The 23666-nt window shown below is 40.0% G+C and overlaps 1 protein-coding gene across 2 annotated transcripts in view; it reads right to left on the bottom strand.

Annotated features, from left to right (window-relative positions):
- Positions 1 to 7949: 7949 nt before the first annotated feature.
- Usp45 (ubiquitin specific peptidase 45) overlaps positions 7950 to 23666 on the bottom strand; it is a 66755-nt gene continuing 51038 nt past the window's right edge. The window contains exons 13-17 of one of the 2 annotated variants that reach the window (XM_051198508.1): positions 22027 to 22690; positions 20203 to 20300; positions 14302 to 14388; positions 9222 to 9375; positions 7950 to 8331 (exon numbers count right to left, since the gene is read on the bottom strand). In XM_051198508.1, the coding sequence (XP_051054465.1) occupies positions 8201 to 8331; positions 9222 to 9375; positions 14302 to 14388; positions 20203 to 20300; positions 22027 to 22690 (1134 nt within the window). In that variant the 3' untranslated portion in view covers positions 7950 to 8200. The remainder of the gene's footprint in view (positions 8332 to 9221; positions 9376 to 14301; positions 14389 to 20202; positions 20301 to 22026; positions 22691 to 23666) is intronic. The other variant, XM_051198500.1, reaches the window with a different exon arrangement.

Here is a 23666-nt window from a genome sequence, read left to right as displayed (position 1 = left end):
AACATTTTTATTAATGTCCTCTGTTTATGGTAGTTTAAAAAAAATCTAGAAGAGGTTACAATTAGCTTACTGCCATGAATTTTGGTAAGAAATTGTTCTTAAAGCAAAATGAAAAAAGTCTGGCATGGAAAAGAGAGATTAAACTATTTCCATTTATTGAGATTTGTCCCTGTATAGTGTCATCATGTCCCATACCCTATCCTTCTTAAGACTCAATACAAATTTATAGTACACACAAAAGCAGGGAACAAAGTTCCGATATACACTGCAGTATGAATGAACCTTGAAAATATTACTAGGTGAACTAAGCCAGACCAAAAAGCTGGCTAATAATTGTTTTTATAGGGAGGGAGCCTTGAATTCACAAAATCCTAGACAATGGAAGTAAAGTAGAGGTTGCCAGAAGCTGCAGGAAACCTACAAGGGGGAGTTATTATTTAATATGTATGCTTTGTTTGGGACGATAAGCCCTGGATTTAGATGACAGTGACATGGGCACAACAATGCAAATGCACTTAAAGGCACTGAAGCACAGAGCTCTAGTGGTTATAAGTTTTATGTGTTAATATATCACAATAAGGATTACAATGGAAGATAAGAGTACTTAAAGCCAGTGTACTATTAACAAATTATAAACTGCAACTATTTAATTGATATGATGACTTAAGTTTTGTAAAAGTACTGATAGTTTCTCGCATATTGTAACACAAAATAATAATGCTGTAACTTAGAAGTTCAGCACTTAAAAAAACTGCAGAGTTGGGGATCTTGGACCTGGGACTGGCTTTGTTGACTCCTCTCTGAGGATTGGATGGGGGCCATGGTGGACAGAAGGTGGGGAGGAAGGAGGAACTGGGATTGGTGTGTAAAGTAAAATAATATAAAAATAGAAGTTCAGCACTTGCACAGCCCCATATTCCAACCTCAGCATCATAATTATAATAAAAATACTTAAATGATGGTTCATACTGAAATTTTTTCATGCCAATATTGGTCAATCAGGCCAGGTTGGAAAAAGGAAGGAAAACTTACAACTTTCAGAGACCTCATAGTTTGTATTAAAATCTGACTCAACCTACTGTTTCTAAGCTTACCTCACTTGTATGACAGTAGTATGATATTCACCAGTATCTGATCTGTGAATATTTAGTACACAGAAGACCATATTCTAAGCCCTCTCTAAGCCCTTTGAAGTTAAGAAAGACTGTGACGACATTTTAGCCATTGCATCAGAAATTAAATGATAGTTATTTCTGGACTTGTACTTATGAGACCTGGTCAAACAGTGGATGTGAAGACCTGTACAAAGTAAGCTGCTGAGATTCTGAAGTCATTTGTTAATACAGCATACAGCTATTCTGTCTTAAACAAAAAGCACTCACTTTAAAAAATGCATTAAACTGGGCAGTGCTGTCTCAAACCTTTAATCCTAGCACCCGGGAAGCAGAGGCAGGTGGACCTACAAAGTGAGTACCAAGACAGCCAGAGCTACACAGTGAAACCCTGTCTAGGTATGGGGAGGTGGGGGGTGAGGGGATATGCATTAAAGTAGAAGGTGGTTAACATAGAAAATAATAGTTTCTAGCAAAGTGGTACTGTACAATATGCTACAATAAAATATTGGATTTAACTGACATTCACCATAACCTGGGAGACGTACATACAAAAAAAAAAAAAAAAAAAAAAAAAAAAGCAAGGTTAGTACATTTAGAGACTCTCCTAGAACTATGGACTTTGATGGAGTGGGCCTTTGTTTTTGTTTTGGCAGGTGGTACTATCTACAAGCTGAGTTTTCAACCTGAATGGTACTTACACTATGGAGCCCATTGTGCTAAGGTCTCAGGGCCAAAGGTCTGGGGCCCTGTTACAGCTCAGCAGCTAAGAGCACTGGCTGCTCCTACATAGGACCCTGATTCAATTCCCAGCACCCACATAGCAGCTCACAATTGTCTGTAACTCCAGTTGGAGAGGGGGGAATCCAATACCTTCACATGGATATACATGCAGGCATAACACCAATGTACACAAAATAAAAATAAATAATTAAAAAAAGAAATACAGGATTTGCAAACATTTTGGATATTTCTACTTGGATATAATCCTTGGAATGATGAAAATGCTTCCAGGAAACCCACAAACTTCTAAAACTACAAATATTTGCCAAATAATGTTTTTCTGGGGACAGACAAATATCAAGATTTCTTTCCTCAGCTTTTGTTACAAGAGGGGCCCTAAAATTAAGACTCTCCTCCCTTCAGCTAACCCTTTGGTACTATTGAAGGGACCAGACCCTCACCCAGCCCCCAGCTTTGGCAGCCATGACAGGGTACAGAAAAGACCCAGCAAGATGTAGGTCCCTGACTCAGCAACATGTGCTGAACTTCCAACCTTTCCCCACCTTGGAAGCCAGATACCCTCCATGTTGCAAAGAACCAATCAGAAGTTACCTGGAAGGCTCTGAATGTGCTTTATGGTAACAGTGGAGTACAGAGCATAGCAACCACCCTGGGATGGCCTATAGGCCATAGCAGCTGTAGTTGACCAATCAACATAGGACATGTCACCCAAGCTCAGAATTGCACCAATCCTGAGACTGTTGCAGACCCCAGACACTCCCCTTGCTCTTCCCCAATAAATTCCCTGCCTCATGGCCCCTTTGGGTCCTTCTCACTCCACCTACTGTGTTAGACAGCCGGAGAACCTGAGTTTATACAGCTAACTCTTTAATTAATTAAAGACTCTTTGCTTTTGCATTGGACTTCTCACTCCACCTACTGTGTTAGACAGCCGGAGAACCTGAGTTTATACAGCTAACTCTTTAATTAATTAAAGACTCTTTGCTTTTGCATTGGATAGGGTCTCTTGGTGCTTTTGTAGTTCAGAATTTTGGGCACAATACTATTAGAGAGCTGTTATCATTGTGACATCCTTCTTTACTAGCTGTTACTCTTGACCATTTATAAGTAAGTGAGGTTTTTTCTTTTTTCCTTATGAATTGGCTAGTTTTATGTCAGCTCAACACAGCTAGAGTCACAGGAGAGGAAGGACCCTCAAGTATGACAATCCCTCCCTACGATGGGGTTGTTAGGCAAGCCTATTGGGCATTTTCAAATTAGTGATTGATGTGGGAGGGCCCAGTCCATTTGAGTGGTGTCACCTCTGAGCTGCTCTCAGGTGCTATAAGAAATCCAACTGACCCTCTTGCAGTCATGTGGCTGGATCTGTTGTGGGGAGGGGTCCTGGCAAGGGCACCAGGACCTATCCCAGATACATGAACTTTTTGGAGGGATACCTTACACAGCCTTGATATGGGGGAGGGGGGTGTTGCTTGGTCCTGCCTCAACTTGTTAAGCCAGACTTTGTTGATTTCCAAGGGAGGTCTTACCCCCTCTCAGAAGTGGATGGGGGGATGGGTGGGAAGAGGAGAGGGAGGAGTAACTGAGGTTGGTATATAAAATGAAAACTAAAATTTAAATAAAGAAAGCAAACTGAGCAAGCCATAGAGAACAAGCTAGTAAGCAGCACCCTCCATGGCCTCTGTCAGGTCCTGCCTCCAAGTCCTTTGCTATCTTTATCTTCCCTCTGTGATATGGAAGTGCTAAATAAACCCTTTCCTCCCCAAGTTGCTATTGGTCATGGTGTTTCTTCACTGTGACAGAAACTGTAACTGAGACACGGCCACTTGACATTTTCTCATTACTCCTCAGTTGAGAGATTTTTTTTTTTTTTTTTTTTTTTTTTTTTCTGTTCACTGCTGTATCCCTAAAGCCAGACATGGAACAGGTATCAGCAAATACTTACGTGACAGAATAAAAAAATGAAACTGTAACTTTCATCATAACCTCCCCAAAAAGTGAAACATGTACACAACACATTTCTTAGTGTGTAATCCTATCTAAATAAATCATTCTGAGAAATAGCTGGCAAATTGAACACTTACCATTGACAGACGCTACAAATGGCCCAGGTAAGATTTTATTTTATTTTTTTCTGGACTGAGGATGTAGCTCGTTGGAAGAATTAGTAGACACAGTCCCCAGCACCAGGGGAGGAGACTTTTTATTTTAAATAGCACATTCCTAAAACATGAAGGCTGCTATGTTCCATTCACAAACTTCCCATATGAGAGTTACATGAACTAGGCCTTCAGAAAATGAGTATGTTATGGACATAAATCCCTTATACATATGATGAGAACCTTCTTAAGAGAGATGTCATAAAGCTTATTTTTCCTTTAACCAAGTGAACACACACTGAGATAGCATTAATCATCAGAAAATCTGAAGTAGACCTCATGTAGATGGTGGCTCTTTGTGCCTTGATCTTGAGCTTCCTAACCTCTAAAAGTGTAGGAAATAAATTTTTGTTGTTCATATACTCCTCAGATTATATTTTGTTTTAGCAAGCCAAGGGGACTAAAATAGACTTATACATGTTTATATTAACACTGTCAATAACATATAATGCAAAAACTCCAGTTAACATAAGAATTTAATATTTATTATGATGTTTATACATACAGCAATGACAAAATGATGCTCAATAAGTTATATACTTTTTTTTAAATACTGTAAAAATGGATGAGTAGGAATGATCCTATGACTTTATTATTGATACTTTAAAATCTACCTTTTAAACACATCTGAACTGATAATTTCTACATGAACAAAAATATTTTCATACAGAAATCGTTTTTCCAAGAATGCAATGGCTGCAATCTAATAGCTTGATTTTATCACAAATATTTGGCTTGAGTTTATTTGATCAGATACCATGCAGAAAAATAAACTGAGTATATAAAGATCATGAAAGTAGGCAGGATGTTATTTTACACTAAAAAAAATTCAATGTAGTGACATTTCACAGCTAAATCTTCAGGAAATTTTATTCAACTATTTCATAAAATCACTAATTAATCACACATGCAAGCTAAAAGTTTTCAGATACAGTAATTTGGCTCTGTTGATGTACTACTCTGAGCTGATAATAACAATCACTTTCTTGACCATTTAAATAAGTGGTCTTCATATAATTTTTTAAAACATTAAACAACATATCTTAAATATAGATGTATATTTATGTCACATTCACATAACTGACACACCATCAACACTTTATCATTTAAACATGGAAAAACCAGGAGGGATTGGGACTAGATGTACCCTGTAAACCAGTTTCTAGCTAAAAACTTCTCTTCTACCTTTCAAATTCACTTGTGCTGAAACATTAAGTAGTTATGTTGACCTGTAAACATCCTTGCTTATTTGCGCTGTTGCCTGAGGTAATCTGGAAACTATTGTTGTTACAGTAGCCTCACAATTTTAAAATTCCTGCAAATGTGCTTTGGAAAACTTCATAATAAAAACAAAATTTAAGTGTAGACTTGAGTGATCTTTCTCTATTACAAAATACTGATAAGAAATTTCTAGATACCAAAATCAAACCATTTCTCTCCATTTTTAGATGGCAAGAAAAACACCCCAAGTTTAGACCATAAATAAAAAATATACTTCAGAATTTCAATTAGCACTATGTTATAGATAAAAGTACTTTATTTGCATGTCATTGCTAGAATAATGTGTAAAATCATACAGATTTTAGGTTTTCCCATTTTACAGGGTGATAAAATACTGTTATATGCTAGGAATGAGTACCTGCCTAGATCTCTCTCTCTCTCTCTCTCTCTCTCTCTCTCTCTCTCTCTCTCTCTCTCTCTCTCTCTCTCTCTCTCTCTCTCTCTCTCGTTTGTCAAGACAGGGTTTCTCTTGTCCTGGAACTTGCTTTGTAGATGAGTCTGGCCTTGAACTCAGAGATCCACCTGCCTCTGCTTCCGAGTGCTGGGATTAAAGGCATGTAACATCACTGTCTGTTGTTTGTTTTTTTAATTTATTCTTTCATCTATTATATCCCCTTCACAGTATATCCATCTCCTCCCTGCAGTATATCCCTTAATAGTATCCTTTCTAGGAGAAAAAACGGTGACTATTTACATTTGTTGGGGGGAGCAGGCAAGTGCTATGACAAAGATGCCAACTTGAACAGATAAATTATTTTTCTAGGATATTCTGTGTCAGTGGATTTTAATGAAACAGAAATCACTGACACACTAAGGTAAGTTCTCTTTAGAGGACTTTAGAGGAGCTCTGCAGATAAAATACACTTTGCCTTCTTTAATATGAAAAATCAATAGAATTATCATTGAAACTTCCTCTACCACTTAAAAATAGAATCTATGCAATGGTATTCTAAAATTTCTGCATTAGACAAATCACAGTTTCACCACACAAAGTGGCAACACTGGTGACTTTATAATGTTATATGTGTCAAAAAGGTTGGATCCTGGGTAAAGGTCTGCACAGGCTACAGCCCCTCTCCCTTGGCATTTGTCCCCCGTATCACCACTGGCACTGACGGTGAGGACACTGAACCAGTCCCTTACATTTCCATTCAATCCATGTGTCAGTGAACCACCTCAGTGATTATTTAAATTTTGGGGTAGTGATATTCCTCATGCTGAGTTTCCACAGTTCATTCATTTGAATTCTAGGAGAAACTATCCTGTGTTACTCCTTAATCATTTAAAGGGAACAGAAGTACCAACCCTGTGCACCACTCATGTAAAAGCCAGACCCACCAAGTGTTGTATTTGTGTTGCTGGAGAAGGGAGCAGGGCCTTGCACAGGCTAGGTGAGTGGTCAGCCACAGAGCTATATCCCCGCTACCCACCTGAACTTCAAAACAGGCTAGGTGAGTGGTCAGCCACAGAGCTATATCCCCGCTACCCACCTGCTTCAAATGATGCCTATAAAGACACCTGTCTAACAGTTATTGAAGTATAGAAGTAGAAAATGTATTATATGCCCTTGTAAATGATAAGAATATGATTTTCTGCCATTATAATTTGGACATGTATAGTTCAAAGGCATCTTTAAACTTTGAAGTATCCTATGTTCCTATATGGATTATCAATATCTATTTATCAGTTCTGTGTGTTAATTATTTTTATTTTAGCTCTAGGCAGTCACTTACAAATTATCTTTAAAAGACTATGAAATGTTTCAATATTTTCAAATACTCTAAGCAGTAACGTAATCAATACATTACTTGTAAACTCACACTACCACACTACCAAAATTACAGTGGCTCCTTTTTTTTTATTTCTTCTTTTTTTTTTTTTTTTTTTTTTTTTTTTCGAGATAGGGTTTCTTTGTATTGCTTTGGAGCCTGTTTGGGAACTTTGCTCTGTAGACCACTTTGGCCTCACAGAGATCCTCCTGCCTCTGCCTCCCAAATGTTGGGATTAAAGGCGCACGACACCAACGCCCGGGCTCAGTGATTTACTTGACCAAATCCCATAAACTATGAAAATGTTACTTTAGGCATTAGTGCAAACTGCTCTAGCAACATTTCCTGTACAGTAATTATACACACACCACTGCAAAGCCCTGAGATGATTTTAAGTGGAGTGGTACAGGATGAACGATTTTTTTTTTCATAGTTACAAACTTACTTCAGTTTTTTACTAGAAAAATAACAAGCCCATAAAAATATGAAGTATGATTCAAAATAGGGCCAAGATTTCAAAAGGCTAAAACAAAGAGTAAGTAAATGGAAACACGAGATATAGTAGATGCACTCAGGAAGGTTGTATTACATTTAGGAAGCATTGTATGAAAGGATGATTCAATTCACCATCGTCTCTGAATGTCTGTAGGGTGAGGTACATCATAAAGGGGACTTCTGTACAACTATCAAACACTTTTTTCTTGAGAAAGCAATCTCCAATGACATGAAAATTAACATGAAACATATTTTTGCTTATTTTGGGAGGGGCATGAAGTGTATTTTTACATTTAAGAATATAGATTTGAAAGCATTCACTAATTAATTTGTTTTGTTTTATTTTTTCAGACAGGGTCTCTCTATGTAGCCCTGGCTATACTGGAGGTCACTCTGTAGACCAGGCTGGCCTTGAATTCACAGAGATTCACCTGCCTCTCCCTCCCGAGTACTGGGATCAAAGGTGTGAGCCACCACCACCTGTGCATTAATTTATTTTTAAAGGATTTACCACATGATGAAAAAATCAGATAATGCTGGAAGGATGCACTATTTCTAAAGACTACAAAGGCACATTACATGTTATGCTTACCACCGCAGCATTAAAATACAGACGAGCTAACTAACAGTTAACAGATAACTACAATATCCTTTCATAAAAAAGAAGATAAGCCTGTGCACTAAGTGCTCTTGACTCTGGAACCACCTGCACGTAAGTGTCGCTGACGTGGACCCAGTGGCCTCCAGAGTCACTGTCAGGTTCTTTCAAACCTAGCACAACAAAAAGGACAATTCTACAGTTAGTGTTTACATCCTCTAAATTGTAAGCAGTGACACATGCACAATAAAATATATTTAGTTCTAACACTGTACTTTATTTTTCTGAGATTAAGTATTATCTAAGATGTAAATAAAAAAAGAATATTTATAGGAATAGAACAATAACAGTCACTAACTATAGGAAAAAAAGTATTATCTAAGATGAACTAATGCTCTTGAAGCACCAATATCACTAATAATTACTTCCAGTTGATGAAATTTTAATTTAAATATCTAGTGAAATATTACTCTTGTAATACTTAATTGCTCAGAGAAAAGATTCACTTCACCAGAGGGAGGAAGGAGGAGGGGCTAGGGAGATGGTGCAGTAAGCAAAAGGCACTGGCTGTACCTACCTGGTTGCCATGCCAGTCTGATCCCCAGAGCCCACACAAAGGTGGAAGGAGAAAACTGAGTACACAGAACTATTCTCTGAGTTCCAAACACATGCACATGTAACACAGTAAACACACAGACACATGAATAATAAATACATTGTAAAAACTAATAAAGGAGCTGCGCATGGTGACTCATACCTTTAGTCCTAGCACAAGGGAAGCAGAGGCAGGTGGATCTCTGTGAGTTCGAGGCCAGTCTGGTCTACAGAGCGAGTTACAGGACAGCCAGAATGGTTACACAGAGAAGCCATGTCCCAATGCCCCCCAAAGAAAAACCCCCCAAAATCACTAAAAGGGTACTACATTGTGATTATTAACATTCTTAAGTATTATTTAAGCGAATTTAAGATTAATAAGATAAATCCATTTGGAGAACCTGTAAAATAATAACTCCTTTAGAAAATGAAACTGAGAATAAATGCTTTCACTTTTAGAATGGCTTACCTGGTACAGGTTTCCTGCCAGTAATATATTCAGATAATTTCCGGGAGGGCACTCTCACTTTCACATAGGCAGTGTAATGGCCTCCTCTCATTGAGCCGCTGTGTTCCACTATTCCATAGAGACCATAGAGAACTTTCTCTCCTACACTGATATTCTTTCAAACGAAGATAATTAGAAAAATTCAGTGAAACTGCATGAAAAAGTAAACTCGTAAGAGAAATGTAGTCTTAAAACCATACTGAGATACTCTGTGCTTCTCAATGAACAGAAAGCCCACTATGGAGCAGCATTAGCAAAACAAAGAGAGGGAGACTATCAAACCCAAATATATCCAATCTTCTATAATTATAACAGTCTGCATATAGAAAACAATAATGGCAAAGAGATAATCATCAAAATCCAAATCATGGCAAAACACAAGAAAAATTCCAAAAAGAAGAAATTAAGCATTAAAATAGTATTAAAGGAATTGAGGCCAGCTTGGTCTACATGGTGAGACTCTGTCTTAAAACACATACACACACACACACACACACACACACACACACAAGTCTGGAAGCTGGGAGAGAGCACACCATTGGCAGATCAGGCCTCCTGGAATCCAGGAGGGAAGGAAGGAGAAAAAGAGAGACAGAGACAGAGAGACAGAGATTGCATCAGCAGCTAAGCAGGTGGCCCAGGAAAGGGATCAAGTCTCTGAATTTGTTAAATGTAAATGGACTAGACATTGGTAATGTAGTTATTTATTGTATATATTGTATATACTTATTGTATATAGTTTTTCTTATGTTAGTTGTAGCCTTGTGGTTATATATTATTTATGATTTATTAAAGCTTGCCAGAAAATTCAAAAAGCAAAGCTAGCCTCAAGGTATAGAGATCAGGCAGTGGTGGTGCACAAGTTTAATCCTAGTAGTCAGAAGCTAGGAGGTGGTGGTACACACCTTTAATCCTCCGACTCAGGATTAAGAGGTAGACAGATCTGTTAGTTCAAGGCCACACTGACAACATGAAATTGATCCAGTCCTAAAAGAAACAGCTCACACAAAGATGATCTCAACACCTGGGATCACAGGCCTTTAATCCCAGCACTAGGAAGGTAGAGACAGGAGGATATGACTGGGTGGAGAAAGGAATATAAGGAGGGGGAGACAGAACTGTATTTCACCTGGGTAGAGGGAAGATCTACTGGCTTGGCTGCTTTTCTTCTCTGATCTTTACCTTTAAGTTTGAATCCCAATATCTGTCTCTGAAGCTTTTATTTATCTTGCTACATCATTAGATGCAGAAAGAGCCTTTGACAAAATCCAACACCCCTTCATAATAAAGAACTTGGAGAGAGCAGGGATACAAGGAACATACCTAAATATAATAAAGGCAATATACAGCAAGCCAACATCAAACTAAACAGAAACTCAAAGCAATTCCACTGAAATCAGGAACAAGACAAGGTTGTCCACTCTTTCCATATCTCTTCATTTTAGCACTTGAAGTTCTAACTATAGCAATATGACAACAAACGGAGTTCAAGGGGATACAAATTGGAAAAGAAGAAGTCAAACCTTCACTATGTGCTGAACAATATAACATAAGTGACCCCAAAAATTCTTGAGCAGTTGATAAACACCTTCAGCAATGTATCAGGATACAAGATTAACTCAAAAAAAAAAAAACAAACAAACAAAAAAAAAAAAAAACAAAACAGTAGTCCTCCTATAAAGAGATGAAAAACGGAATGAGAAAGAAATCAAAGAAACACCACCCTTTGCAACAGCCACAAATAACATAAAATACATTGGGGGTAACTCTAACCAAACAAGTGAAAGACCTGTACAACAAGAACTTTAAGTCTTTAAAGAACGAAATTAAAGAAGACATGAGAAAATAGAAAGACCTCCCTTGCTCTTGGATAGGTAGGGTAAGCATAGTAAAAATGGCAATCTTGCCAAAAGCAATCTACAGATTCAATGCAATCCCCATCAAAAACCCAACACAATTCTTCACAGACCTTGAAATAACAATAATCAACTTCATATGGAAAAAGAAAAAACCCAGGACAGCTAAAACAACCGTATACAATAAAGGAACTTCTGGAGGCATCACCCTCTCTGACTTCAAAAAGCTATGGTAATGAAAACAGCTTGGTATTGGCATGAAGACAGACAGGTGGACCAATAAAATCAAATTGAAGACCTTGATATCAATTCACACACCTATGAACACCTGATTTTTGACAAACAAGCTAAATTACAAAATGGAAAAATAGAAAGCATCTTCAACATACTGTGCTGGTATAAACTGGATGTGGACATGTAGAAGACTGCAGATAGAAACATGTCTATTCCCATGCACACAACTCAAGTCCAAATGGAACAAAGACCTCAACATAAAATCAACCACAAGAAACCTAATAGAAGAAGAGACAGTGGGGAGTTGCCTGGAACGAATTGACACAGAAAACAATTTCCTAAATATAACACCAGTAGCACAGACACTGAGATCGAAAATTAATAAATGGGACCTCTTGAAACTGAGAAGCTTCTATAAAACAAAGGACACCATCAACAAGACAAAACCATAGCCTACAGAATGGGAAAAGATATTCACCAACCCCACATCTGACAGAGGGCTGATCTCCAAAATATACAAAGAACTCAAGAAACTAGACATCAAACTACCAAATAATCCAATTAAAAAATGGAGTACAGATGTAAACAGAGAATTCTCAACAGAGGATTCTCAAATGGCTGAAAGACACTTAAGGAAATGCTCAACATCCTTAATCATCAGGGAAATGAAAATAAAAACAACTCTGAGATTCCCATCTTACACTTGTCAGAATGGCCAAGATCCAAAAACTCTGATGACAGCTTATGCTGAAAAGGATGTGGAACAATGGGAACACTCCTCCATTGCAGATGGGAGTAAAAACTTGTACAGCTGCTTTGAAAATCAGCATGGCTGTTTGTCATAAAATTGGGAATCAACCTATCTCAAGACCCACCAATGCTACTTTGAGGCATATAACCAAAGGATGCACACTCATACCACAAGGACATTTGTTCAATTATGTTCATACTCGTAACACCCAGAACAACCTAGATGCCCCTCAACCAAAGAATGGATAAGGAAAATGTGGTACATTTATACAATGGAATACTACTCAAGAGGTTTAAAAAAAACAAAACAAAAACAAAAAACCCCGCAAAACAAAACAAAGATATCTTGAAATTTGCAGGCAAATGGATGGAACCAGAAAAAGTTATCCTGGGTGAGGTAACTCAGATACAGAAAGACAAATATGTACTCATTCATAAGCGGATATTAGATGTAAAGCAAAGGACAACCAGCCTATAGGCTACAACCCCAGAGGACCTAGGTAACAAAGAGGACCATAGGAAAGACATACATAGCTGCCTAGGAAGGGGAAAAGAAAGATCTCCTGAGTGAACTGGGAGCTTGAGGGGCAGGCAGGAGGGCGGAAGGGGAGGGGTGGGGAAAATGTATAGCTCAATAAAAAATGAAGAGAAACCTCAAAATAAAAGATAGTATTAAAGGCATCATTGATTTATTTGTAAATTAATTTATTTTAACTATTGTATTATTTTAAAATGAATTAGTATAGACAATTCATTTTAAAAATCACATGAGACAACAGGAATATAATATAAAGACTGATGTATGAAGGACATATTGAATGACACTAAGGTTGTGTTAAAATGGAAGGGACATACAGCTCAGTACATATGAGATGTCTTGGGTTCAATTGCCATGCCCATCCACAAAAAAAAAAAAAAAAAAAAAAAAAAAAAAAAGCAATCTAGAGAATAGTGGTTAGGAAAGTATAATCCTGTAATCCCAGCACTTGGAAGGCTGAGGAAGAGGGCTTGTGAGTTCAGGACCTGCCTGGGTAAGATCGTATCTCAGGAGATAAGCACAGCAAGACAGAAAAAGAGCACAGAGTAATCATTATATTTTAGACGTGCATCCTGAAATGATAGCTGATGTGTTCATCAAAGCAGTAAGAGAGGACAGAGACAAGCATGTGGATGAGGAGAAGGGACGAGACTGGCATAGACCTGACATTTTAGGAATGGATGATGGAGGGTTATTGTACTGTCTGTCTACTTTTAAGAGGGGTAGAAATTCTTTATAGAGTAGGTGCTTTAAAAAATACAGTGTTCTCAAAAAACAAACACTGAGCTTAGAAAACTTCATTCTTATTTGCAGTATCATCTATTACTTCTAGGAGTACTGTGTGTTTGTCCTGAATGTTAGTAACTAACAGAGCTGGTATTCCACATGAAGTAAGTTAGACTCACCAGAAAGCTGCCTCTACTTAGTCAATGAGCTCAGTAACTATCTTATGACATACCACGAAACCTGGACTTCTGGCCAGGTGTTATGAACATTCTATTATCCTAAAACTATTTTCCTCAAAAAAAAAAAAAAGTTGATCAATTTTTACTTGTGCAAGTCTTACATGTAAGAACATTCAAGCAATTGTAAACCCGGTTGGTTAGTAAGGCATTAATAACTTGAACATATTCAACTGACAAATACCGCATATCAATAATATACATGAAATGGCATATAAAACAACATACTAGTATGTCTTTAATCCCAGCATTTGGCACTCAGGAGGCAGAGGCAGGTGAATCTCTGTTTATAGCCTGGTTTATAGAGTGAGTTCTAGGACAGGCTCCAAAGCTATACAGAGAAACCCTGTCTCAACAAAACAAAAGACACACACTAATGTGTTTATCTGTAAAAGGCACAGACCTTCACAAATGCTAAAACTCTAGCTCATTATTTGGCTCACTCAGAGGAGCAGGAGGGCACAGAGACATCATATCATCTGCTAATAAAAAAACAGGTAGCTCGGATGTTTGTGATCCATGCTCCATGTCTTACTCATCTTTGTTCCAAAGAATAAAGTCATATTTGATGTATTAATATGTCCCATTTGCTTATTCAAGGAGAGCTTATTTAAACAAAAAAGCATTTTCTAATAAAGAATAAGCAGTATGAGTTTAAGTATCTCACTTGCAAGTTAACTAATTGTCTTCATATGTCATACCTTACAGGCAGCAGCACAGAATGGTGCTAAGTCGAGGGTAAGTGGGAAGTCTACGTGTCTGTTCACTTTACGAAGACTCAAGCCAGCCTTAAAAAGACAAAATATTTTTTTTTTTAGTAAAACAAACTTAAGTTTAAAGTACTATGTTAATTAAAACTAAAAGAATTCTAGAAGTTACTATTCCCATAGATTAATAATAGTCATACTTCTGGGCAGTGGTGACACACACACCATTAATCACAGCACTCAGGGGGCAGAAGTGTAGGGGCATCTTTCTTGCCTCGACAGTGAACTTGTGGTGGTGGCCACATCCTTTGGGCATGATTTCAGGTTCAGACGTGACCCACTCTAAGCTAGAGGAGGGGTTGGCTCTTGTTCTCTTGGGTTGCAGAGAGCATTGGAAGAGCAGAGAATCTTCTGGAGCAGGAAGACTGCAGTGGTTATTTACTATTATCTGTGTAAGTGCTTCCCTAATAAACACTTATCATCTATCTTGGGTCTGGTGGACTCATTTAAATCCTGCCCTTAATTGGCGCCCCGGTGGGATGATTCCTGAGATCAGCCAGGGTCGCAAGCAGGCTGTGGCATTCCACCGCCAACTTCACCAGCTTCCCTGCATTCACTGGGTCAGAGGTGCCAGCCCCTCCTCTACTTTATAACAGGTCACACCTGAACCTGAGACCTCTCCCAAAGCTATACCACAAGTTCACTGGCAAGGCAAGAAAGGTGCCACTACAGAGGCAGACAGATCTTTGTGAGTTCGAGACTAGCTTGGTCTTGTTACAATGTAAGTTCCAGGACAGTCTCCAAAGCTACACTGAGAAACCCTGTCTTGGGGAATAGAAAGTAAGAAGGGAGGGAGGGAGAGAGGGACGGAGGGAAAGGAGGGAGGGAAGGGGGGAAGGGAGAGAGGGAGGGGGGGGAAAGGAAGGTTATTTGTTCACATGGGATTTTTAATCGTGAATTAGGTAAACAATTACTTCCTTTGTGGTGTTTACAACAATTAATGGAAAATAAGTTTAGTGTGCTAAAAGCTAATTCTCTGACACATTGTTATGGAAATATAGTCAACAAAGAGTCAGATACCTAATTCAGTGACTGGTTAAAGATGAACTTGACTGTAGGCAACCTCATCTAGGTCAAGTCAGAAAATGAGGACAAACGGATCTTACTGGGTACTTCCATTTCTAAAATACAATGATACTCAATTATATATATACTTGCTATGATTTTCAATAGAAGTAATCATTACAACATCACACAAATCAAATAAACTTCCACTGTCCTCAGAAAACTTTACCACTTCTTCTGTTTTCACTTCCCAAAGCTAACCCTCCAAGATGCCCTCAACTGAAGAAGGAAAAAAGAAAATGTGGTTCAATTACACAGTGTGTGTGTCGGAGGAACGGACTAATGACATCTTGAAATTCACAGGCAAAACCCGGCATTGGTGGCGCATGCCTTTGATCCCAGCACTCAGGAGGCAGAAGCAGGCAGATCTCTGTGAGTTCAAGGCTAGCCTGGTATACAGAGCTAGTTCCAGGACAGGCTCCAAAGCAATGCAGAGAAACTCTGTCTCAAAAAACAAAACAAACGAAAACAAAAAAGAAAAGAAAGAAAGAAATTCACAGGCAAATGGACGGAACTAGAAGAAACCATCCTGAGTGAGGTAACCCAGTCACAGAAAGACAGAAAGACAAACATGGTATGTACTCACTCATATATGGATATTAGACATAGAGCACAGGATAGTCAGAATACAATCCACACCTCCGGAGAAGCTAGGTAAAAAGGGGGACCTTAAGGGGGGCACACATAGAGGGCCCCAGGAAGGAAAAATAATTAAGATCTCCTGGGTAAACTGGAAGGGTGGTAGAAGGGAGGGAATGGGGATGGGAATGAGGGATCAAGAAGACCTAGTTGGGGGAGGGATGGAGAGGGAGAGCAATGAAAGAGATGCCTTGATAGAGGGAGCCATTATGGGGTCAGGGAAAAACCTGGTACTAGAGAAATTCTCGGGAATCCACAAGGATGACCCCAGCAACAGTGGAGAGGGTACCTGAACAGGCTTTCCCCATTAATCAGATAAGTGAGTATCCTAATTGTCATCATAGAACCTACATCCAGTAACTGATGGAAGCAGATGCGGTGATCCACAGCCACTCCTGGAGTACAGCTGAAGAGAGGGAGGAGGGATCTTATGAACATGGGAGGGGGCATCAAGATCATGATGGGAAAACACAGAGACAGCTGACCTGAGCTAGTGGGAGCTCAGACTATGGACTCACAGCTGGGGAACCTGCATGGGACCAAACTAGGTCTTCTGAATGTGGATGATAATTATGTGGCTTGATCTTTTGGGGTGGGGGCTAGCAGTGGGACCAGAACCTATCCCTGGCACATGAAATGGCTTTTTGGAGCCCATTCCCTACGGTGGGATACCTTGCTCAGCCTGGATACAGGAGAGGGGGGCTTGGTCCTGCCAGACTCCGGAAGGAAGGCCTTAGCTCCTCTGAGGAGTGGATGGGAAATGAGAAAGGGGAGGTGGGGCTGGGAGAAGGGAGGGAGGGGCATGTAGTGAGATAGTCCTTCTGTGGCACTGACCACGCCCATTGGGGGTGGAGCCATGGGCGGAAGTGACCTGTGGAAGGAGGTCGGAGGGGGCCAGGAAAGGCGCTCTCTTGCTGGCGTGACTCGGACAGGAGAGCATCGGGTTGAATTTCCTGGTGTTCATCTGTCTAGGCTGTAAGTTATTTCTCCCTGAATAAACATCTATTCGGCCTATTTGTTTATCCTGATCCTTATTTCACCGCGATAGGGGCAACTGGGGTTGGAATGTAAAATGAAAAAATTTTAAAATAAAACATTTATAGTTTAAAACATCATTACAAGCAAAGGAATGAGAAGATACTTAAAGCTAAATGTGTGCCACCTTTCATGCAGGAGGCTCCTGACATCTGTGGTCTCCTGCCTCACTGTGTACCAAGCAAGCAATTCCACTATGTATCTGTCACATTTTATTTCTGAGTTCTCTTTAAAGAAAACAAAATTAGTAAAAAAAATATACCAACTAACTAACTAATGTTGCCCAGGTGATCTCTGTGTGTGTGTGTGTGTGTGTGTGTGTGTGTGTGTGTGTGTGTATGTGCTCCTTCATGTGGGTGTACTTGTTCATGTGTACAGGCATGTGTACATGTACTGGGGATTCATGTGCAGGCCAGAGGATAACTTCTGAGGTGCCATCACTTTGATTTTTAGTTTTTGAGACAGGGTTTTTCTTTTTCTTTCTTTTTTCTTTTTTGACTTTTCCAGATGGGGTTTCTCTGTGTAGGTAACTCTGTCTGTCCTGAAACTTACTCTGTAGGCCAGGATGGCTTCTAACTCACAGAGATCCACCTGCTTCTGCCTCCCAGGTGCTGGGATTAAAGGTGTGTGCCACTACTGCTCTGCAAGACAGGGCTTCCCTGTGTAGCCCTGGCTGTCCTGAAACTCACTCTGTAGACCAGGCTGGCTTTGAACTCAGAGATCTGCCTGCAGCTTCCTCCCAGTGCTGGCCATCACCCCGCTTTTTGAGCCAGGGTCTCTTACTGGCCTAGAACTTACCAATTAGGCTACACTGACTCAACATGCCTCTGCCTTCCTGAAGGTGACATTTCAAGCATATACCAGCATGCCAAGTTTTTGTTTTTGTTTTTTAAACATGGATTCTAGGGACCAAAAGCAGGTGCTGATGCAGGCCTGTATTGACTGAGCCATTTCCACAGTCCCCAGATGATCACAATAAAAGGATTCACAGGATAGCTAATATGAAGTTGTGAGATCATATCCAGGAATTTCAATCTTTGCCTCCTTTTTCTTCATCAGGTGTCCTCTATAAGCAGCCAGTACCAGCCTACACTAGTGTGCTCTCCCAGTAGCTGAGAAACTACTCCCCAATAGAAAGGCTTCCACGGAGGCCTTTTCTAGGGGATGCCTCCTAGAAAATATCTAGCAGTATGTATGTAGTCTCTTACCCTTTATTTTTCTTTTAACATTAAAATATAAATAGACAATAGGTGCTTAGCTAAATCTTCCATTTGGCTTGATCTGAGTAAGGAATGGCTATGCTAGGTCTCTCTTTATCTGCTTCAGTTCAGCAAGTTCTTAGGAGTGAGGTTAATTAGGGAAGTACTTCTGCTAAAAAATGCTTCATTTCAAATGTCACCTGATAGCCATTACTGACTGACTGGACATGCTACCAGCAGAGTGCCACTGCTGTCTTAAGTGCCTATCTAGAGTTTCTTTAGCCTCAAACAATTCTGTATTTTGCTAAAGATTATAATTAAGATAAAGATTAAGATTGCACAGTTATGAAAAAAATCTCATTTTTCTACTTACTTTGCTGGAAAGGATGGGTCTATTTTGTACTTTACTAGAGTTCATATTCCCAATTCTAGAGCACTACAATTATCTATTGCATTTTTCTTAGCAGACTTTAAGAGCTGCCTGTGTGGTTATAAAATCAAATTATTTGGTATGTCTATGACAAAGATCCTTATGGAGTTGAGATTTGCTTTTAACTGTTGTAAGTGGTTCTGATATATAGCTCTAAAGTTACTACACAAAAGCAAGATTTCAGAGATACTATGGAATAAAGTGTTAGGTATTACTTAGGAACTCATCCCATCCAACCCTTGGAATGAGGCTGTAGCTTTGCTGAGATTACATTTAGCTTCAGAACAAAAAGAGACTGAAGTATTCATAAATATTTCCCTTGAAGTATGTAAGTTTCTTTTCTTTTTTAAAGTTGTTCCTAAAGAGGATGCAATTACTAAACACATCTGCATCCGGCATTCCCTTCCTTATTCACAGTCTATGGAGATAAACTTACATGAGGCATTAGAACGAAATGCCTGTTTCTTTAACTTTGGATATGGAGAATCATGAGCTTTTTTTGTTTGGTTCTTTTGTTGTTGTTGAGTAGCTCTGGCTGACTCTGAACTGTCAAAGATTTCAAAGATTTCCCCCTGCCCCAACCAAGTGCTAAGATTAAAGGTGTGACCTTTAATCACTAATAATATCTTAACTTTTCCCCTTTCCCGCCTCCCCTTCTTCTCCCCCCCTCTCCTTCCTTTACCAACTGAAAGATTTCCCTAGTCTTCGTTAATTTTATTTTAACATACAAAACAAACAACAAAACCCTAACTTAAAAGAAGTTAGTACTGGACAGTGGTGGCTCACGTCTTTGTTCCTAGTACTCGGGAGGCAGAGGCAGGTGAATCTCTGTGAGTTTGAGCCAGCCTGGTCTACAGAGCGAGTTCCAGGACAGCCTGTCTCAAAGAATCAAAACAGCAGCAACAACAAAGGAAGTTATAGTACTTAGTAGTCTATATTTCTTTGTTCACAGAAATTGAAAGTCATTTAAAAAAAAAAGGGGGGGGGGGGATGGCTGACAACACAGCCTATAATCCAGCTGCCTGGGAGCCAGAGCAAAATGTTCACAATTTCAAGGTCTTCCAGGCTACCCAGAAAATTCCAGACTAGCTTGAGCAACATCTAGGTTGCCACCCCCTAGTCTTGTAGAGCCTCCCTCAAAGCTTACCGGTGCTGGGTCCCTAGTCAACACTGCTCAGGCAAACATCATCTCAGTCCCGTCAAGACAGTTCAAAAGCTGCGTGGGCTTTGCCCTTTTGCTCTTTGTAATTCCTCTTAAAAACTTTAGTCTGCATTCAAGCACACTTGTGACCAGACACCTCTCAGAGCCATCACTTGGCTCTGCCACTTACATCTTTCAATATCGTTATACAATTGTCCTCCCAGTGCAGGCCATCTCATGTGACAGTATTCTTAATTCAAGGAAAGCATAACAATTTCCCATAGGACCTAGGGCTCTGCAAACGTACCAGGAAGCTGGACTCTTACCTGGTGGAATCTTTTAAGATGAAGAATTAGGATAGCTGGGACAGCAGATATAAGTAGTTGCTTCCTGGCATTCGTATAAACTCCTCCTGCTTTCTTTTCTGCATAAAATACAATAAATTTACTTACAAAATTCCATCGACTATATTACTTAGAATGTGATAGACATATGGTATTACATGTTTTGTATGTATGGTTTTTGTTGTTTTGTTTTGTTTTGTTAGTTTTGGATAAGTGTTTCTTTGTGTTGCCCTGGCTGCCCTAGAACTTAATCTGTAGACCAGGCTGGCTTCAAACTCAGAACTCTACCCAACTCTGCCCCCAAGTGCTGGGTGTTGTAATTTAAGAAAAGCAGTGTGTGAGAGAGAGATGCCACATGACAGAGTTCAAGCAGAGGGTTTGTTTTTGTTTTTGTTTTTTAGGGAAAGAGATCATAAAAAGAGGATAGGGGAGGGGGGAACCAGCCTCTGGAGACGGGAGCAGCAGGAGAGATGAGGAAGGAAAGATGGGAAGAAGGGAAGAGATAGAGGGAAAGGAAGGAAGAAAGGAAGGAAGGAAGAAAAAGAAAGGGAACACAGTGAATGTGCACAGGTGGTGCTCTTAGTGGCTGCAGCAGAGGACGTATCCTGTCAGAGCCCCAAGGACAGGCCAGTACAGATGCTGGATACTAACACTGGGACTAAGGGTATGAACCACAGCATGTAGCTACACCATGTTTAAACATATTAAGAAGCTATATTTACATATGTTCCCACGTGGGTGATTGTGTGTTGGGGTTTACACATCGTGCATACACATTGTGCACATGCACATGGAGGCCAGAAGGTAACAGTGGATGGAAATCAGTTCTCCACCTTATTTAACTTTCTTTTCTTTCTCTCTCTCTCTTTCTTTCATATATATATATATTTTCTTCAAGACAGAGTTTCTCTGTGTAGGCCTAGTTATTCTGGAATCCATTCTGTAAACCAGGCTAACCTCAAAATCCCATGTTGGGATTAAAGGCATGTGCTACCACCACCATTAACCAAGCTAACCTCAAAATTCCATGTTGGGATTAAAGGCGTGTGCTACCACCACCACCATGATGTTTTTACAGACAGGGTCTCTGCATGCAGCCTCAGCTGTACTAGAGCTCACGAAGTAATGCCAGAGATACACCTCTTCTCCTGCCAGTAATGCCAGAGATACACCTCTTCTCCTGCCAGTAATGCCAGAGATACACCTCTTCTCCTTCCAGTAATGCCAGAGATACACCTCTTCTCCTTCCAAGTGCTAGGGTTTCGGGCATGCCGCTGCACTGGCCTTTTACACGGGTGCAGGGGATTCAGGCTCAGGTCTTCATGCTTGTTTCAGCAAACCCTCACCTATTAAGCCCTCCCCCATCCTAAGGACCAAAGCAGTCACTAGAGATGCCGGGAAAATTCATCAGGTGAGAGCCCCTACTTCTCTCAAGCAAACACTAGATTCATGGCACAAACATATGTAAGAGCATCATATTCATATCTTGGATTTAGAATAAGTTGAGGGGAATTGGGAAGGCCAGTAATCTCAAATCCCAGTAGTGATTAAACTAAGTTTTCAGGATATTTCAGAAAGGTTCAAATCCCTCAGACAAGAATACACGACAGAGGCATGTTCTTCTTGCTGTTTGGTTACTGCAACATCCGGGAATCTACTTTGCCCAGCCAGTGTCCCGAGTGCACACAAGACCTGTGACAAGTGGCTCGATGCACACAGATCAAGCCTTGGAGAGCCCCATTAAGCACCGATAACTCCTCACCTACAATGCATCAGTAACCTAGAAACAAAGCAAGCCGCGTTTACCTGCAGAGCTGGCTTCCCGTTGGCGCTTCTGTTTCTTTTCTGTGCATTCCTCACAGAGGAGCTTGTTGTTGCCCATTAGTAACTCCATGGACGTGAACTGGTACAGACAGGACTGCACTGAGCATTCTTTAGAAGTAGTCACATAGCTCTGAGAAAGAGTCTGAAAAGCAGTTGGGGCACTACGACACTTCATGTGTTTTCCCTCTGAAAAACACAAATTATTGTGGATGTTTAGTGACTGATTTTCCCTGTCAAAATCTCTACTTCCGATGGCGGTGTTGCCCAAATGAAGCCCAGCAATCGCGTCAGCCATTTTCTCATCATCACTATGAGTCTCGGTGGTGTGTGGCAATTCCCTTGCCAGTGAGAGGTGTAGGTGCTGGTCTGTGTGCCCACGGGAGTCACCACTGGCCTGGAACAGCACAGTTTGCTGGGAAGCACTCTCGGATTCAGAAGGCTCGCTGTCGGCATCGGCACTGCTTTCACAAAGTCTGGCTTCTTTGTCGCTGCCGTCGGTGGGGCTTTCATTCACTGACGATTCAGTGCTCAGGACAGTGGCAAACAAGTTCCCTTCACAGTTTTCATTCTTCCGATGCAGAGCCCCAGTCTTCTCTTCCCCAGATGGCTGTTTTCTTATGTGCTTTTTGTCGTGACTTAGTTGATTCTGTAAGTTGACAGCATTTTTCAGAGAAAAGAATCTTGTGACCTTAGTGAAAACAAATGCCACTAAGTCCTATTTAACTGCCCACAGTTATTAAGCAAATATTTCTCTGAGATCCATTATGAGAAGCAACAGATGACAGACTGACTGGCTCTAATTGAAAGCTGTTAACCGAGAGACTAACAACAGTGGCTGCCATGTGTGGGAAAGGGTTAGGGCTTCTGTAGAACAGGGCTATGAAGGAGACGTAAACTTTTCTTATAGACTTAAGACATCTATTCCCATCATTATGCATTTGGTCTGGCAAAGAGCATATAATAAAAGATGAATAATAGCCGGGTGGTGGTGCACACCTTTAATCCCAGCGCTTGGGAGGCAGAGAGAAAGAAGGAACACCAAGTTCCAGAGGCCTCATCTCTAAACAACCAAGCAACCAAAACCCAAAACAAAACACACTCATATTTTACTAGCCAATGCTTTAGGGAAGTGCAAGAAGTTTCTGATCCACACAGTTCCAATCAAAGTGCTTCTATCCTCCATTGTTAGAAAAGGCATGGGTTGAAGTATACGAACCACCACTCAGTATCTTATAAGGCAGACATAAGACAGACTTCAACTGTAATCCTAGGCAGGTGGGAGGCTGAAGCAAGTTTCAGCGCAGCCTGAAGTAAATACTGAATTTCAGGCTAGCCAGAATTATAATGCAAGATTGTCTCAGAAAACAAACAACAACAAGAAAGTAAAACCAACCAACAAACCTGACAGACATATGGACAGATAACTAGTAAAATAAAAATAGAACAAGAGAAAACCACACATTCTAACTTTTGTCGCTTTGCACTTAAAAGACTTCTAACAGAGTAGCTTCAATTTCATATGTTAGTTTGCCTAGTCAATACAAATTACTTCATAAAAAAGGCACTCTCCTCAAATAAAATACAAATTCAGATTGATTTCTTTTTATTTTAATAGGATAGTT

Source organism: Phodopus roborovskii, unplaced genomic scaffold (assembly GCF_943737965.1).
Source record: "Phodopus roborovskii unplaced genomic scaffold, PHOROB, whole genome shotgun sequence".
Lineage (NCBI taxonomy): Eukaryota > Metazoa > Chordata > Mammalia > Rodentia > Cricetidae > Phodopus > Phodopus roborovskii.
Note: the sequence above shows the minus strand (reverse complement) of the source record. Positions and strands in the feature narration are given on the sequence as shown.